The sequence below is a fragment of the Podarcis tiliguerta genome (genome assembly GCF_965153285.1).
Source record: "Podarcis tiliguerta genome assembly, chromosome: 8".
NCBI classification, from domain to species: domain Eukaryota; kingdom Metazoa; phylum Chordata; class Lepidosauria; order Squamata; family Lacertidae; genus Podarcis; species Podarcis tiliguerta.
This window is the reverse complement of record NC_139541.1, coordinates 76082496-76099774: the sequence shown is the minus strand read 5'-3', so window position 1 is coordinate 76099774 and position 17279 is coordinate 76082496. Positions and strand designations below refer to the sequence as shown.

The 17279-nt window shown below is 52.9% G+C and overlaps 1 protein-coding gene across 3 annotated transcripts in view; it reads left to right on the top strand.

Moving 5' to 3' along the window:
- Positions 1–15850, top strand: part of CIC (capicua transcriptional repressor) — a 46824-nt gene extending 30974 nt beyond the window's left edge. For 2 of the 3 annotated variants that reach the window (XM_083454676.1, XM_083454677.1), the window contains exons 10-21: positions 2946–3046; positions 3581–4850; positions 5951–6171; positions 7188–7354; positions 7508–7701; positions 7860–8129; positions 8806–9260; positions 9910–10184; positions 11687–11841; positions 12719–12850; positions 13095–13226; positions 14500–15850. In XM_083454676.1, coding sequence (XP_083310802.1) covers positions 2946–3046; positions 3581–4850; positions 5951–6171; positions 7188–7354; positions 7508–7701; positions 7860–8129; positions 8806–9260; positions 9910–10184; positions 11687–11841; positions 12719–12850; positions 13095–13226; positions 14500–14846 — 3719 coding nt within the window. In that variant the 3' untranslated portion in view covers positions 14847–15850. The remainder of the gene's footprint in view (positions 1–2945; positions 3047–3580; positions 4851–5950; positions 6172–7187; positions 7355–7507; positions 7702–7859; positions 8130–8805; positions 9261–9909; positions 10185–11686; positions 11842–12718; positions 12851–13094; positions 13227–14499) is intronic. The other variant, XM_083454678.1, reaches the window with a different exon arrangement.
- Positions 15851–17279: the final 1429 nt, after the last annotated feature.

Sequence of the window (17279 nt, the reverse complement as noted above, 5' to 3'; positions counted from 1 at the left end):
ACACGGAGCTCAGAGTACAGTGGTACCTTGAGTTAAGTACTTAATTCGTTCCGGAGGTCCGTTCTTAACCTGAAACTGTTCTTAACCTGAAGCACCACTTTAGCTAATGGGGCCTCCTGCTGCCGCCGCGCCATCGGAGCACGATTTCTGTTCTCATCCTGAAGCAAAGTTCTTAACCCGAGGTACTATTTCTGGGTTAGCGGCGTCTGTAACCTGAAGTGTATGTAATCTGAAGTGTATGTAACCCGAGGTACCACTGTATTTAAACTTGTGGCCCTAAATTCCTGCATGGCTGCCCCCCTCCTAAAGCAAAGGATGAGGAACATTGCAAATACATTGGGGGTGAGGAAGATGACATGTTAAATAAATGCTGTGGTTTCAAGAACTTGATGCAAACCATGAACTAATAGTTGAGCATTAAATTTAAGTTGAAAGCTGGAGGACTGATTTTCAGCAGTAAGACCTGCACTGTTTTGGAATAGGCTTGCTGGTCTGCTAACTGTTGCCCTCACATCTGCAGCAAGAATAGCGTGTGGTGTCTTGTATGGCCTTGTTGCTGCTCTTGTGCCATAAATATCAGTGTACCCATATTCTTACCCACTGACCCAACTCTTGCTAGGAGATCTGTTTGCCCCTTGCAGAGTAGAAGGTTATTCAGCACTGTGTTATAGGCGCATCTAGCTTGGGACTAGCAGGGCATCCCTTAAAGTTGCTTTCTGGGGCAGTGGGAGCCCAGTTTGTCATCCTTCAAACCCAAATTCATGCAAATCCACCATGTGCCACACAAACCTTGTAGTTAATCTGTTATCAAATGAGGTTACATCTGGTAAAATTCAGTGAAACCAAGGAGGCAGGATTTTCTGCGATTTCTGGGAGCTTGTAGAGGCGAAGAAGCTGGGCCCCCTAAGTTATCTTTGACTCTCACTTCTACAATGCTAAAGTTGATTGGGTGGGACTGGAAAGGCTGTGACCCCCATGGATTTAAGAAAGAGTTAGGTTTTTGTGAAATACCTTGTGATTTGCTGCACAGGTAACATAGCACAAGGATGAAGAAATGGCTACTCTTCCATTATCGATGGGGGTATCCTTTTTCTTTATGTATTCTGAGATTGTAGTTTGTGGGCATGGAAAATGGTACTGGGAAATTACTGCTTGGGATTTAGCATCTTCAGAATTCCTTAAGTTTCTAACATTTAAGACTGCAAAGATGGGCTGGTGGACTATCTCCCAGATGCTGCCCTCTCAGAAGCTGAAGAGGTGGAGAAAGTTAGTAAGATCTCTAGGGCTTCAGTGCCGCGCACAACACTTTCTCCCTTTCCATGACTTGGGAGAGAAGCAGAGTGAAAATATGCAAACCAAGTAAATATATGTGCTCATTAGCATGATTTATGCAGATTGCAGAATAGTGTGACTGTCCTGAATCCCTGGATAGCTCAGTTGGCTAGAGTGTAGTGCTGATAATGCTAAGGTTTGCAGGTTTGATCCCATATTCCTACTAGATGATCCTCAGGATCCCTTTGAACAATACGATTCTATGATTCCACCATGTTTTTTCCCTCCTCCCAATTTACACAGTCTTGCCAATAAAGAGGAACTTTAATTTACTTCGGTCAGAGTGCAACACCGACTGTTCTTTACCTGCAGTGACAAGCTGTGCTATTACACTGTAAGCTAAACAAATGTTCTTCGCTACCCAAACCGTTCAAATTTTATTAGCTCAAATAAATGAATGGAATTTCCTCTTCTAGACACAAACTCAATTCAGCGATGGAAGCAGCCACCTCTTTTCGAACAGTAGCTTTAGGCAAGCTGCTGTAATCACCAAATTGCACCACAGAAGGGGAGAAAGAGGGATAAAACTCAAAATATTGGTGGCGGGAGGGGGTGCAAAGTGAGGGCAGAGGAGTGATGACGCCCCCCCTTGGGGAGCGTGGAATCTCCTCCCAGGTGCCATTTCATAGTGAAGTCTTCAGTCTTACTCCCATAACCACAATGGCTCAGACTTCCCCATTTATTAAAAAAACCCCAGTGTTTTCTGTACCACGAGATCATCGTACCCTGCATTAGTTTAGGTGGAATAAGCTGCTCTCAAACAAGCATCTGATTCCCTTGCACACAATCTGTCATATAGGATAGAACGCAGAGTGAGGCAGTTTGCTGTGCTGCTTTATTGAGGCTGGATGGTCTCGGCGGTGGAGCCAAGTGACCTGCATGCAAAAGACCCCAGGCTTAATCATTGGCATTTCCAGGTAGACACCTGCTTGGCACCCTGGAGAGCATCCGCCAGCCAGTTCCCGCAGACAGTATTGAGGCAGATGAGGCCAGTGGTCTGATTCTGAATAACGTGTCTTCCTGAATCCCTGCTTTAGCCAAGAGGCATTTATTACAGGAGTGGGATAGTCCCATTCTTGTTGCTACTTGCTTTTTAGATTGTGAACGTGATGGCGCGTACTGGCATTGAAAGGTAACTAATCTGCATTTAAATGCAATCTTGATTATCTACTGAACAAGATTCTCTGAGTGCACCAGAAGCCAGATTGCTCTGCTTCAAAGCGGGCAGGTAAAGAGATGGGCATTTCTGCCTCTCGTTTTCTGTCCTCTGCAGTGTTTCGTTGTGCCCTGGTTATGGCCCACTACCAGCACCTTCTTTTCCTCCGATTACTCAGCTCCCTTCTTCACCCAGAGCACCCCTAATTTAGATCTGTTCCAGGGGACAGCAGCTATAATTTCTAACACACACACACACACACCTTTCCCTGCAAAAAAATAAAAATAAACCCTCCGCATTTTGCCTGTACTTGCAGTGAGTGAATTTGCAGATTTGCAGTAATCCTATCTCTCTCGGATAAAAATCTTTGCCTCTCCAGGAGAGTTTTGGAGAGGGAGTGGGGGATGTTTGGAGGTGGTCAGGTGTCTTGCTGACTCATGCTTCTGCCCTCTTGCAGCTGAGGATGGGTTCAACCCTGCTGACGTTGACCTCAAATGCAAGGAACGAGTGACGGACAGCGACAGCGAGGGTTCCTTGGGGGATGAATCCGACAACAAGGTGAGTAGGCTGGAAGTAAATGAATAAGGGTGCAACTTCCGGGGGGGGGGGGGTGTGTCTCAGCCTTGCAACATAAAGAGGTTGTGGCAACGAGAGAGGAATCTTTGCTTTTTGAGGGTCTGGCAGTGGGATGCTGCAGAGTGTTCAAAGCACCGCATGCGTCTTCCTTGCGGCAAGCTAAACTCCTGGCTTTTGGCATGGCGTCTTTAGAGGTTTTTAATTATCATTCTGTGTTGAGATGAACAAACACATGCACAGTCCTTTGCAGGCAAGGGGCTGGAGCCGAGAGAGGGGGACTTTGCTGCCCTCTTGGTGGAAGTGAGATTCGAAATGCGAACTGTCCTGGTTCAGAACTCATTCCTGTTTTGGGACTTAGAATTGTAGAGTTGCAAGGGGTTCCGATGGTCATCTAGTCCAACCCGCTGCTAGGCAGGACTGGCGATGCTGTAAGGAAGAGTATGAAAGTGGCGCTGTGGAGGAGATAGCTCACAGGCGTTCTGGCAGCCTCCTAACCCTTTCCCCATCTGCTTGCAGGACTTTGGGCGCAAGCTCTTCTCCCCGGTGATCCGCTCGGCTGCGCTGCCTCCTTCCTCTGGTGCCTTCGCCCCCTGCCGCCCGCCACCCCCTCTGGACTTGGAGCCACCCCCGCCTCCCCACAGCCTCGACCAGCAGCCCCCTCCCAAGACGTACGGCTCCTTCCAGCTGGCACCCAGCACCTTCAAAGCCCAAGACTCCCGAGGAGGGCTCCGCCCCCACAACACCCCAGCCAAACGCCTGGAGCCGCGCTACGAATCGGCAGCGGCCACTTACCGGCGGAAGCGGGCAGAGAGTGCTGGAGGGGGCTCCCAGGCAGCAGCCACGGAGTCTGGGGTGGCCCCCCTGGCCGCCCCTACTCACTCGGTCATCTCTCCGCCTGGTGGAATGTTTCAGGCCGTGGTGCTCTCCGATTCCGCCCGCTTGTCCTCGGGCACCGTGCTGGTGACGGCCCCGTCCATGAGTGCCCCGAATGTGGGAGTGATCGGCTACAGCGGCGCGCCCAGCCTGGTCCGCACGGCCTCCACCGTCGTCACCAACGTGGTCAAGCCGGTTAGCAGCACCCCGGTGCCCATCGCCAGCAAGCCTTTCCCGCGCGGGTCAGGGGAGGGGCTCCCGCTGCTCAGCCCCCCTCCCTCGGACGGGGCCACGAAGGCGGAAGGGATTTCTGTGGGGCGCCTCGGCCTCCTCTACGCCGACAAGAAGACTCAGCCGCCCTCGGCGATGCCCGGGATCCAAGCCACATCGCCTCACCTTGTAGCCGGCCCTCTCATTGGGCAAGGCTTGACCGCTGTGGGGAAGGGGCCTGCCAACCAGGGCAGCGTGGTGACCAACCTCCTTGTGGGAGCTCAAGGCTACGGGCAAGCGGGCAGCGCGGGAGGAGCTGCCGTTCCGGTGACTGTCTTGCCCCCTGGCGCCATCGCACAGCAGCCCTCGGTGCAGTTCATCACGCAGAATCCGCCTGGGCCCGGGCAGAATGGCCCAGTGCCGCTCAGCATCCTGCAGCCTCAGGGCATCCTCTCGGGGGCAGCGGGCAAGGCGGGCGGCATCACTCAGGTGCAGTACATCCTGCCCACCTTGCCTCAGCAGCTGCAGGTGGCCGGGGGAAAGGTGCCGGCGGGAGCGGGTGCTCCTGGAGCTGCCAGCATCCATTTCACTCTTCCGCCAGCCAACGGGAAGGTGATCGCCACACCCCAAGCCATCCCCATCATCCAGCCTGCCCCAGGAAGCGGCAACAGCAATGTCACCGTCATGTCCTCAGCACCCAAAGGTAAGGGCATGGTCCTTTTTTGCTTGATAAGCCCTCTGTACCAATATTTTATTTTTTAAAAAAGATAATTGTATCACATCAGAGGCTTAGACCTTAGCCTGCCTAGTTTCTCTGTAATTCCTGATTGAGAATGCTTCCTGGCTAGTTCATCCATGCCCCATGACGGACTGCAGAAAGAGATTCATTTTCATTTACGGATCTCTCATCCCTATAGGGTCACCGCTCCCCAAAGCTTTACACATTTTAGAAGCGCCAGGTTCCAGCCATTTTTAATACATGAAGCGCTTTTTACCTGAAACTTCTGCCACCTGTGTGCTAAAGGAGCTCGCCTGCCTGTTGGTGGTGATGGCATGGGTCACCGTTTTGTACTGCAGAGTTCACTTCCGGTCCCCGGGCAAGCAAGAGGAGGCCGGCCGACAAGAATATGCACATTGTCTCTCCCTGGTGTAAAAGAGCCAAGAAGAGCCGTGCTGCATTGGGCCAGGGACCTGTCTAGTCCAGTATTCCATTTTCCATGGCGAGAGCCATGTGCCCAGAGAGCAAGGCATGAGGTCAATTGGCCTCTCCAGAAACGTGTATGATGTGACCATCACAGCTAGTAGCCCCTGATAGCCTTTGCCCTCCATGAATTTGTCTAACCCCCTTCCCCAACCGCTGCCCTTTAAAGATTATGGTGAAGGTGCCTGCCTGATGCCAGCAGGCAGGGAGCTCTACCGTATGGGTGTTGCCACCCTGGAAGATTTGATTCCTTGCAAATGGGAAGCAAGCATTACGTGGCCTCTGTCACGGTGCCAGTTCTGTGGATCAAAGTGGTTGGGCGGCCACATACAGGGTAAGGCGATCTTGCAGGAAAACAGTAGAATTACGTAATCCTTGATCGACCTTCCAAACTTGAGAAGCCCCAAACGTAGCTTTCCTCGTAGGGAGAGGCGCTTTTGTCCTCCCGATAGTTGCTCTGTCCTGCACCTTTCCCAGCTCTGCAACATCCTTTATGAGATGTGGTACCTTGGTAGCTCTGCTCAAATGCTGGGCTTTTTGAGATCCGCAAACTGACCTCGCTGTGTGCGCCTCTCTTCTCTCTTCCTCTCCCCCCCCCCCAGTTCAGTCAGTGTCTCCAGTTCAAGCTCCATCTCCCGGCACTTCAGCCCACCTCGTGTCTGGGCAGGTGGTGCCCCCTGCTGGGCTCCAGGTACAAGGCAAGGTCCTGGTGCCCATGGCACCCCCACAGGTGACGGTGCGCACCTCCACTGCCACCCAGCTGCCTCTGGTGACCCCACCTTTCCCCGTCCCGGTGCAGAACGGGAGCCAGCCAGCCAGCAAGGTTAGTTAATTGGGAGTGGGGGCGGGGAGGGGGCTGTGCTGGGTACCTTATGCGACGGGTGAAGGTGGTGGTATCTGCTAATTGTGAATACTACACTTGGCGTAAATGCTGCAGGACTGTCCAATAATAATAGTAGTAGTTGTCGTTCTGGCGGCTGCTATTATTACTGGGTAGGTGGCCAATTCATGGAGCAGTAGATAAGCCTAGGGATGGGGGTTTGAAATTACCTCCATGTAGGAGTCTGCATATCCTACTTAGGTCACCCTCTGGGTTTCAAAGTCCAGGTACTTCCCTTGAACCGCAAGGTCTTTAATTCATGGCATGTAAAAAAACAACAAACTTTCTATAACCTGCCAAGATACCTTTGGCTAGTACAGTTGTTTCATTTGTTTTTGACTCTTGTATTCCCCCTTTTCCTTGCAAACAGTGTAATCAAGTTTCTTTGAGTATATTGTTAATGTAGTACAACGTGGGGAGGAGAGCAGAGCCTCTTAACGTTGTGTAGCAATGCTTAAATCAGCTGCTCGTTCTATAAGTAAAGCAAAGGAAAACTCAACCCAGCTGAATGATGGCACTCTGCTGTAGGGCCACAGGCATGCTGCGAAACTGGAGGATTGAAATTTTGGTACAGGATGCGTTGCTTTGACTGGAAAGCTGAGAAAACTCTGCTTTAATCTCTTTCTTTCTGGATGAGTTGATCATCTTTAGGATTGTGGGGATGGACTTTAAAAACGGAGAGATAAAACTAAAAGGGGATTGGTGGGCCCAGATGGTTTCTTCCTCACAGCTCCCTGTCCCTACCGATCACAGTCTGCAGTTCCCACTCACACTTCAACACTCCTTCCTTTCTTCCAGTTAGGGCACCTAAGGCAGCCTAGGTTACACGAATACCGTTCCTACTACTGCAGATGTTGAATTCTGACAAATCAGACCTGAATGCCGCAGGGAAACAGTGTTTTCATGATGTTGGTTGACAGCTCTGATTGACAGGTCTGCCTGGCTTTCTGCTTTTCCAGATCATCCAGCTCACCCCGGTGCCCATGGTTCAGCCCCAGCCCTCCTCGCAAAGCAGCGCCACCTTGGTTCCACCCCTTAGCCCAGCTGCTCTCCAAGGCACTGTGGCCACTGCCGTCATGGGCTCCCCGAGCCAAACCCAGAAAGTCCTCTTGCCCTCCTCCACCAGGTACAGACCCACCCCTCTACTGATTGGCTACGCCAGATCCTGGGGGCACCCTGCCTGGGGGGTGGGGAAGGTGGCAGGGGCGCGATCTTGTTCATTTCAGCATCGGCCACCTCCTTTGCTATAACACACTCTTCCCCCTCTCTCTGCCCCCAGGATCACCTACGTGCAGTCAACAGCCGGGCACCCCCTCTCCCTGGGCACCTCGGCCTCCCACACACAGCCCAGCGCCCCCCCGGCCACACCTGCCACGACCTACGTTCAGTCCCCAGTGGGCCCTGCCCCCATGGCACTGGGTTTCACAGCCATTGGGCCGAATGGGCAGGCCATAGTGCAGCCGCTGCTCTCAGGTAAGGTTTGCAAGGCAGCTGGGGGGGGGGCAGATGAGGCCAGGCTGGACGGATGCGCTTGGCAAGGGGCATGGGGGCAACGAGAGATGGCGCCGAGGGTCAACTGACTTGCCTTAGTGCCCTGCCTCTGATTCCACTGCCCATTCTGCTTCCTGCAGGTCAGAACCCTCTGCTGGCTCCAGGTCAAGTGGTGTCCCCACTGCAGAGTCCCCAGCTCCCGGCGTCCTGTGCCGGACAAGGGCAGGTCATCACTGCCATCTACCCCAGCCCCACGGGGACCAGTCCTGCTCAGCCCACCAGCCACGGCGTGGTCTACACGGTGGCAGCCACCAGCACCGTCACAGTCTCCTCTCCCACAGCCATCCTGCCCAAGGGGGGCAGCAACACTCAGAGCCCAGGGACCCCCAGCCAGGGCCTGATTTCCACAGGTACGGGGTGGGTGGGTAGCAGCAGCAGGGAAGGTGGGGCTTGACCCAGAGGGAGGAAATTGAGAAGTAGGGGAGGCAGCCAGGGCTAAAAGAAACAAATTGTACACCTAGGCTGCAGTTTGTAAATGTTGCCCATCGCTTTACATCATTTGAAGTCCATAAGGAGTAGAAATTTTGCTATTTTTTTAAAAAAATGTGCATTCCACTATAGTTCATTCCATTATAGTGGAATGTATGAAAAAGAATATAAAACAAAACTGCATGATAATACCATGACAACAGAAAAAGTATAACGAGAAAGATTGGAAGTTTTTTGCAAAAAAAAATTTATTTGATAACTATAATGTCAGATAAATCTTTGGTCTTTTTTCCTTTTTATTATTTTTTTGTCTTTGTATCAAAATTTTTCTTTCTTCCCCTTTCTTTTCTTTTTCTTTTTTTTTTTGGTAATTAAATCTGAAATACTTATCGTCGTTGTATGTTTGTATGTGTGTATTTTAAACCAATAAATATTTATTTATTTTTTAAAAGTGTGTGGGGCACTCCTGCTTGGCAGCACTATGTTCCTGTGGTGCTGGATCTGCTCGGATCCTGAGTTAGGTGGGCTTTCTTTCCCTTTTGTGCGTTTCTGACTTGACTCTAACCAGCTTCGTTTTCCCACCTCCCTCCTACTCAGCTACCCCTGCCGCTCCTCCAACAGTCCCCCGACCTCAGCGGCCGCCGCTCAAGCCCCTCCAGAAGGTGAAGGCCACGATCGCCAGCATCCCGGTTGGCTCTTACGAATCCTCCCCCTCGCCGGGTCCGGCCAGGCCCCCCGGAGGGCAGCAGCAGGAGCCCGGAGGGTCACGATGCCACCGGGAGGCCGAAGCCGCCGGAGAAGCCCGGACTTTGCGGGAGGCGGGGCCCCAGGAGCCGCCTCTTTCCCCCGTGTGCCGGGGCAACGAACAGAACCCCCCGCCCAAAGCCCAGGATCTGAAGCGGGAGTCCTGGGAGCCGGTGTCACCCCCGTCTCCCCAGCAACCGCAGGTCACGGAGGCAGCGCCCGCGGAAATCTGGAGCCAGCGGGAGGCAGGAGCCAGCGAAGAGAGGGCGGTCCGTGAGCCTCCACTGGGCAGCAAAGGGACCGAGACGGTAAGGAGGAGACTGGAGGCCTTTGCTCAACCTGTGCTTCCAGCGCTTGGAAATCCCGCAACCGTCTTTGCCAACCCAGCCCCCACCCCCAACATTTCACCAGGGAAGGCGGAAACTGGGAAAGTCTTCCACAAAGTCTCCGGCAGAAGCTCCAAGGAGATGGTTCTGTGTCAGGGGAGCACAGCCACTGAGAATGCCTCTCTCTGTGCCAGCCTTGACCAACATGCACTCCCTGCCCCCCCCCCCCCAGCCAATGTTTTGGTCTACAATTCCCATCAGCCCCAGCCAGCACAGCTGTAGGAATACAGCTGCATGTCCCCGGAGATTCCCCCAAGCTGCGGCCTGAGCATCTCCTGGAGACTTTGGAAGATCTTCCCAGTTTTCACCTGCTTTCACCCAGTTTTAAGCTCACAAAAGGTTACAGGGTTTTGAACATCGGGATTGAGGCTTCTGGGCTGTGCATTTCTATAATAACCTCCCGCACATAATCATTTTGCCTTGCGAACCAAGCGAGAGGGCCTCCCCACTAGAAGTTCAGCTCCCCATTTGCCAGCCTTGCTGATCTGCCTCCATGTTGGCCCTCCTTCTGACTGCCTCTTCCCAGCCGCTCTCTGGTAGTAAACACCCTATTCCTCCCCCCCCCCCCCAGGCCCTCAAGTTCTCCACTTCCCCGGACTGGAGAACGGCCGGTGCTGAGGGCCGCGGTGAAGCGTCCGCCCCATCCGCAGGCCCGCTGACTTCCTCGCTCAGCCCTGGCCCTTCGAGCTCCGCGGAGGCCCCTAGAGGAGGCCCCTCGACCCTTGCTCCAGCAGCAGCAGCAGCCTCCACATCCGAAGCGGGGCCTGAGCAGAAGGAGGGCCCCGTGGGGAAGAAAGTCAAGGTCCGGCCTCCGCCGCTGAAGAAAACCTTCGACTCTGTCGACAAGTGAGTGATTGGGGAGCTGCAGGAATGGGTTGCCAGAGACCTAAAGCACAGGCAGCTGCTGTATGCAGAGTCAGATTATTAGGTCCAACTAGCTCAGAGTGGTCTGCGCTGATTGGCAGTGGCTGTCTGGGGTTTCAGGCAGGGAGTCTTTCCCTGGAGATGTTGAACCCCAGGACCTTTTGTATGCAAAGCAGATGCTCTATCACCAGGTTACATCCCTTCCCCAGGAGTTACGTTTTGCAAAGTGCTCTGGGGTATCTGGAGTTCTTCATCAGGGGTTGCCGAATTCCCCCCACCTACCCCTCAAATGCAGCTTGCTTGTTGATACAATATTATTATTATTATTATTATTATTATTTTATTTACATGCCAACCATCTGACTGGGTTGCCTCAGCCACTCCTTTCCTTCAATCGGCAGTTGGCTGCTGGCAGTTAGCTTGAAGGGACCACCTTCTGTCCATACTGATTATATTTATTTTATACGTATTATCACATGGTTCTCCTAGAGTCATAGAACTGTAGAGTGGGAAAGGGAACCCTGGGGGTCATCTAGTCCAACCCCTTGCAGTGCAGGAATCTTAGCTGAAGCATCCATGAGAGATGGCCATCCAACCTCTGCTTTAAAACCTCCAAGGGGTCCATAACCTCCCGAGGAAGAGACCGTTCCACTGTCAAATAGCTCTTAATGTCAGAAAGTTCTTCCTGATGTTTAGTCAGAATCTCCTTTCCTTTAACTTGAAGAAGCCATGGGTTCAGGTCCTACCCTCCAGAGCGGGAGAAAATAGGCTTGCTCCATCCTCCATGTGACAGCCCTTGAGATCTCTGAAGAGGGCTCCTCTCCCAGTTAGAGCTTCCCAACAAGCCTGTGATGTAGACTAGGCTGAGAGAGAGTCCCTGGCCCAAGGCCACCCAGCGAGCCTCATGGCCAAGTGGAGATTTGAGATTGGTTCTCCCAGATGTCCTGCCCCTGCAGTGACATGGAGGTTCCATGGCAGTGCATTCTAATGTGCGAAGAACTCTGTGCAGCTAGGAAGCTTGGGGAGCTGCAGACGCCAGGGGGGAGTTGAGCTTGGTTTGGCACGTGTGAAGGCTGCTTTCTGTGTCACTCTTTTCCACACAGCTGTTGATGCTTGTGCCGAACTAACAGCCCAATTCCAGAAAAGGCACGTGCCTCCGTAATGTGCAAATAAGTGTGCAAAGTGCCCTGAGCTCACACGTCGGTAAGCGAGTACGTGCCAGCATCGCAGAAACACACACGTTGGTTAGCACTCTCTTGCGGAACGGGCGGTGTTGCAAGTTAAATTCACGGGTGAAGGCAGACAAGGTTTTCCACAAAGACTTGTCACTGGTGGCGGAGGGACCCTGGAGGAAAGCACTGGCCTTTTGAAGAGCAAAGCACGAGGTGGCTGCTGTGTTGGGGGGCAGCGTGTGTGTTGGGGGGGCATGTTCTGCGGGAGCCCCTGACTGCACGGTGTGACCCACACCCTGTCCCCTTCCCCAGCAGGGTTCTGTCGGAGGTGGATTTTGAGGAGCGCTTTGCCGAGCTGCCCGAATTCAAGCCCGAGGAGGTGCTGCCCTCGCCCACCCTGCAGTCTCTTGCCACCTCGCCCCGCGCCATCCTCGGCAGCTACCGGAAGAAGCGCAAGAACTCTACCGGTAAGGAGCCAGGCAGGGCCAGGAATAGCCTTCTGTGCTAGCGGCTGCTGGGCATTGCATTTCCAAGGCAACAGAGAGGACAAACACAGAGGAGCAGATGAGAACGGCAGACATAGATATTGTCAGGGGCCGGACGGAGGAGGAATGGTGGTGGCCGCCCCCCACACTTCTCATGAACCTTCCTGTGAACAGGAGGACAGTATAGACTTAGAGCAGTGGTTTGCAGAAGGACATAGTTCAGAGGATGTAGAGGTGAAAAGCTGGGCGATATTGGAAGAGGAAGCAGATTCACTGGGGGAGAGACAGATGACGGACTCAGTGTCTTTGGAGAGCATTCCTGATTCCCCCTCCCCAGGACTAGGCGTGCAGTGAGAGTAGCCAAACAGAAAGCTTAAGAGACAGAAGTCCGGACCAACCGGCGCAGGGATGACGTAGGATAAGAGAGACGAAGGGGGTGGGACTTGGAGTAATGCCATTATAGGGATTGCTGCATACCTTCATCATTCTCTGTGAATTATTGAATAAATTGCTTGGTAAGAACTTTAATCGTTTCTCGATTCTGGGCTGCCACCGTGGGAGGGATCTGATTCCCCAAAGCCTGACAGATATGGAGGATGGGGTACCATCTGTTCTGTGGAGAGTCTCCAGCCAGGACAGGTTTGCCCAGGAGGTTACTGGAGTCAAAAAGCAATGTGGGATATCCGCCCCTTTCACATTTCTGGGATGAGGTGGGAAAGGAAGCGTAACTTGTGCTTCCTATTTCCAGGCTCTCCCGTAATTCTGCATCCTTGGGTTTAATTTGGTGCAGATTTTTTAGGGGCAGGGCTTTCCCCTCCCCTGACTTGTAACACGACTTGTGTGCGGGTGTCCCTTTCAGACCTGGACTCCTCTACGGAGGACCCCATCTCCCCCAAGCGGAAGATCCGGCGCCGCTCCAGCTGCAGTTCGGAGCCCAACACTCCCAAGAGTGCCAAGTGCGAAGGAGACATCTTCACCTTTGACAAAACCGGTGAGTAAGGTTGGAGGGCAGGGGAGAAAAGGTGGCAGTGGAGGAGAGGCCACCTGAGCCTCAAGCAGCACTGAAATACCCCCCAAGCTGTGTACCTGCTTCTTCAGAGGGAGGGTGACCCCATTCAGAGCAGGCAACCCCCCCAACCAGCCGCTAGCAAACCACCCACTAACATTTGGCCACCCCAAACTTTCTAAAGGGGCATTTTGGCTCCAGGTGCATCATAGATCCTTTCTCAATTTAGGCACAGACACTGAAGACGTACTCGGGGAGCTGGAATACGAGAAGGTACCGTACTCTTCACTCCGGCGCACCTTGGACCAGAGGAGGGCCCTGGTCATGCAGCTCTTCCAGGATCATGGCTTCTTCCCTTCAGGTAAGGAGCAAGCTCAACCCGGCTTTCCCGGCTGACATTGTCCTTGGGGGAGTAGAAGTTTGGACTTTCCTTTTCCTGCAAGGGATTCATTCCCCCCCCCCCCCCCCCGTCCTTGGACCCTTCCTCCACTGCAAGAAAAACGACTGTAGTTTTTGGGTTTCAACTGAGCAGCCATTTTAGGGTCCACCAGACAGTTGTGGAAATGTAATCGAGAGCAGCATTCCTCGTCTGGCGGGTTTTTTTGGATTCCCGGCTCTCACCAGCCCCAACCACCACGGCCAGTAGCTGGGGACGATGGAAGTTGTAGTCCCAACAGCTGCTGGAGGGCAGCAGGTTAGGAAAGACTGACGTAGAACAACTCTGTGTTGTCCTCCTGCTGCTATCTGAATGGCAGCTTTCAGTTTGGAACAGGAACCGAGACTGACTGTACCCCTCCAGGCTTCTTCTGTATATTTTTTGGCTTTGCTAGTGGGTGGGGTGTATGCTCCAGGTTCTTCACATTGTTAAAGCACTGCCTAGGGAAGAGTTTCTGTATTTGTTCTATCAGAACAGGGTGGCTGCATCTCTGTAGATGAATCACACTTCATTCATTCATTCATTCATTCATCCAACCAACCATCCATTCATCCATATACCCCGCCTTTGAAAAAACAACAATCATTTTAAAAATTGAACATTAATAGAATTAAATTTATCTATCTATCTATCATCTATCTATGAAAAATATATAAAAACCATACAAATAAAAACAGCATAGCACCAGCCCTTTCATTAAAAGCACTCAGTTCCCCAAAGCCTGCTGGAACAAGTGCCTGGAGGGAGGACAAAGAGGGAGCCAGTCTAACTTCTCTAGGGAGGGAGTTGCAAAGTGACAGCAGCCACCGAGGCAGCCATTTCCTGCATCCCTACCAAGAGTGCCTCTGAGGGTGGTGGGACTTGAGAGAAGGGCCTCCCCTGGAAATCTCAAAACCAGGGAAGGTTCATATGAGGGAATACGCTCCATAGAATTGTATGGTTGGAAGAGACCACAAGGATCATCTAGTCCAACCCCGAGATGCAGGCATCTTTGCCCAGTGTGGGGCTTCAACCCATGACCCTAGCGTTCAAAACATTTCAGAGATTACTGTAATATTTCTTGGTCTTTCTCTGTTTTGTGGCCTAGTTCAGTTCTCTGCATTAGTTTGTAGGCTTTCTCCCCCCACTTTTTTATTCCCCAGCCGTTCTCCTCCGCCCCATCCTCACCACCTTTCCTCCCTCCCTTCCTCTTTGGCAGCCCAAGCCACCGCGGCTTTCCAGGCCCGCTACTCCGACATATTCCCCACCAAGGTCTGCTTGCAGCTCAAGATCCGGGAAGTGCGGCAGAAGATCATGCAGGCGGCCACCCCGACGGAGCAGGCCCCGAGCACGCCGGAGCCCGGAGGCCCCGCCAGCCAGGGCAGCGCTGCAGAAGCGGGACAGCCTCTGGAGCTGACCATGGCGCAGGACTGTGCACAAGGAGCAGAGGCCACCTCTGCCGCCGCCACCGCCACAACTGCCCCCCTTCCTACAACAGCTGCCAGTTGGGACTGTAACCAGCAGTCTTCCCCAGGAGGCAGCGGAGGCAACACCAGCAGCAGATGAACAGCCGTGAGCAGAGAGAAACAGCCTTGTGGAAAAGGAGTGGGGGGGGATATTGGAGCTTCGCCCCCCCCCCCCGCTGCCATCTCTGTTCGTCACCCCTGCCCTCCTTCCCTTGCTAAGTGCTTCCCCCATTTTCTGTGCCCCTGCTCAGGGACTGGAAGCAGGGAGGCAGCTGTCCTTCCTATGCAGACTCTTCCCCTTTCTTCTTGCACTCCTCTCCAGCCAGTCTGCTCCGAGAGGGAGGGGCTCTGGACTGCGGCCAGCCCCTTCGCTTCCCCCTCCACCCCAGGACTCGAGTGGTGGTGCTGAAAAACCATTCCAGGACACACAGGCCTTGCTCTCTCTTTCTCTCTCAATGCAGTGGAGACCAGCGATAGGGCCGAGTCGGGGGACAGTTTTACAAAGGGCCTTGAGCGATGGACCCGTGCGAAGTGTCGGTTTCCAATTTCAAGGCCCCTCCCCGCCCTTTTAATAATGTTAAATATTTTGAGAACCCACATATTCGTTGCTTTTGTGTCCGTAACTGGGGTGGAGGGGAGAGTCTTTCCCCAGACACACACACACACACATACACACAGCTGCAGGGGGTCGGGCAGGGAGTTTGCGGCCTTGAGTTCTGGACAGGTTATTGCTTCGGTCGCCGGATGCGAAGGAAGAAGAAAGCACACCCAGACCGCTGCTGGGATCAGTTGATTACAACGCCTGCTTCTCTTGACCGGTCAAGGCTCTGCGTTGGCAACGAGGAGGGAAGAGGGCGCTATTTGCGGTAGAGACTGCATACAGACCAGCCTACGTCTGGACAGGAGGTGGAGAGGAGTTTCTGCGAGTGAGGGGCTGACCCAGCACTCAAAAGAAGCAAGAGAGAGCAGGTGTGGGTAGCTGGGGGGGCTCCCCCCCCGAGCGTGAGTGCCCTGGCGGCCCCACGTCACATGTTGACCATGTGTGTAACCCCTTCTGTATTGGGGTGCTCCCACCTCACATGCTATTAAAGCTCTTTAACAATCCGTCCAGGCGTGGAGTTTTAGTTGCGCACAACTTTGGAGAACGCCTTCTGGTGGGGGGATACGCTTTCCACCAAATTCTCCTGCAAGTCTGGTGCAGAGCGGCACAGAACCCAGCTCCTCCCGAAACCTCCACTCCAGCATCCTCCAAAGGCTTTTAAGCTTTAAAGGGTAAAAAAGAGGTACAGTGGTGCCCCGCAAGACGAATGCCTCGCAAGACGGAAAACCCGCTAGACGAAAGGGTTTTCCGTTTTGGAGGTGCTTCGCAGGACGAATTTCTCTATGGGCTTGCTTTGCAAGACGAAAATGTCTTGCGATTCCTGGGGTTTTTTTCCGCTCCCTACCCCCTTTTTCTAAGGCACTAAGCTGCTAATAGCCTTTTAGCAGCTAATCCGCTAATCCCTTAAGCCTTTAATAGCCCTTAAACTGCTAATAGCGCTAATCCGCTAATGGGCTTGCTTCGCAAGACGAAAAAACCGCTAGACAAGAGACTCACGGAACGGATTCTTTTCGTCTTGCGAGGCACCACTGTATGTCTGAAATGAGTGTATGCGAGGGGTTCCTGTTCCACCCTTGGCCCTGGGTGCTCTCCCTTCTGCAACGCTGCAGCGGCAGAATAAAAGTGTGTATATTTGCAGTGAACTTGTGCAGGCTTCAAACCTCAAGGCGCGTCTGTTACAAAACCCAACAGCAGCAGGATGTGGAGTTGGCTGCATAAATTGAGCCCTTTTGTGCATCTGATTTACAGGTCTCTGGGTTACAATCCTTATTCAAAACGGTTTTCAAATGGATCTTGAGTGGCAGCAGGAGGAGGCTGAACGGCAGGTTGCAATCAGTGTAGTCTAGGAGTCAGCAAACACTTTCAGCAGGGGGCTGGTCCACTGTCCCTGAGACCTTGTGTGGGGGCTGGACTATATTTTGAAGGGGGGAAAAGAACGAATTCCTATGCCCCACAAATAGCCCAAAGATGCATTTTAAATAAAGGCACAGTTCTACTCATGTAAAAACACACTGATTCCTAGACCATATGCGGGCTGGATTTAGGCGGTGATTGGGCTGGATCCGGCTCCCGGGCCCTAAGTTTGCCTACGCATGGTGTAGTCGGTGGTCTCCTCCAAAATCTAGATTTCTACATATGAAGAGAGATGACCTGTGCCTGTTTTTCAGCCATTTCCTGATAAGGCGGGGCAACTTCTTTTTGTGAGTGGTGAATGGTAGGATTATTGAGTAGGCATTTATAGCATTACGAGGTTCTGCAGCGAGGCTGTGTAATGTTGGCTTGCACCACATCTCAAACCCTGCTGTGCTGTTGGCATCTGTCTTGTTTCGGAAGACAACAGAAGAGTGAGTCGACCGTTTGGAGAGCTCCACCGCTTGCTGTGGCAGTAAGGAACGATACAGGACTTGCACCAGGGCGGTTAACAGTAAGCCC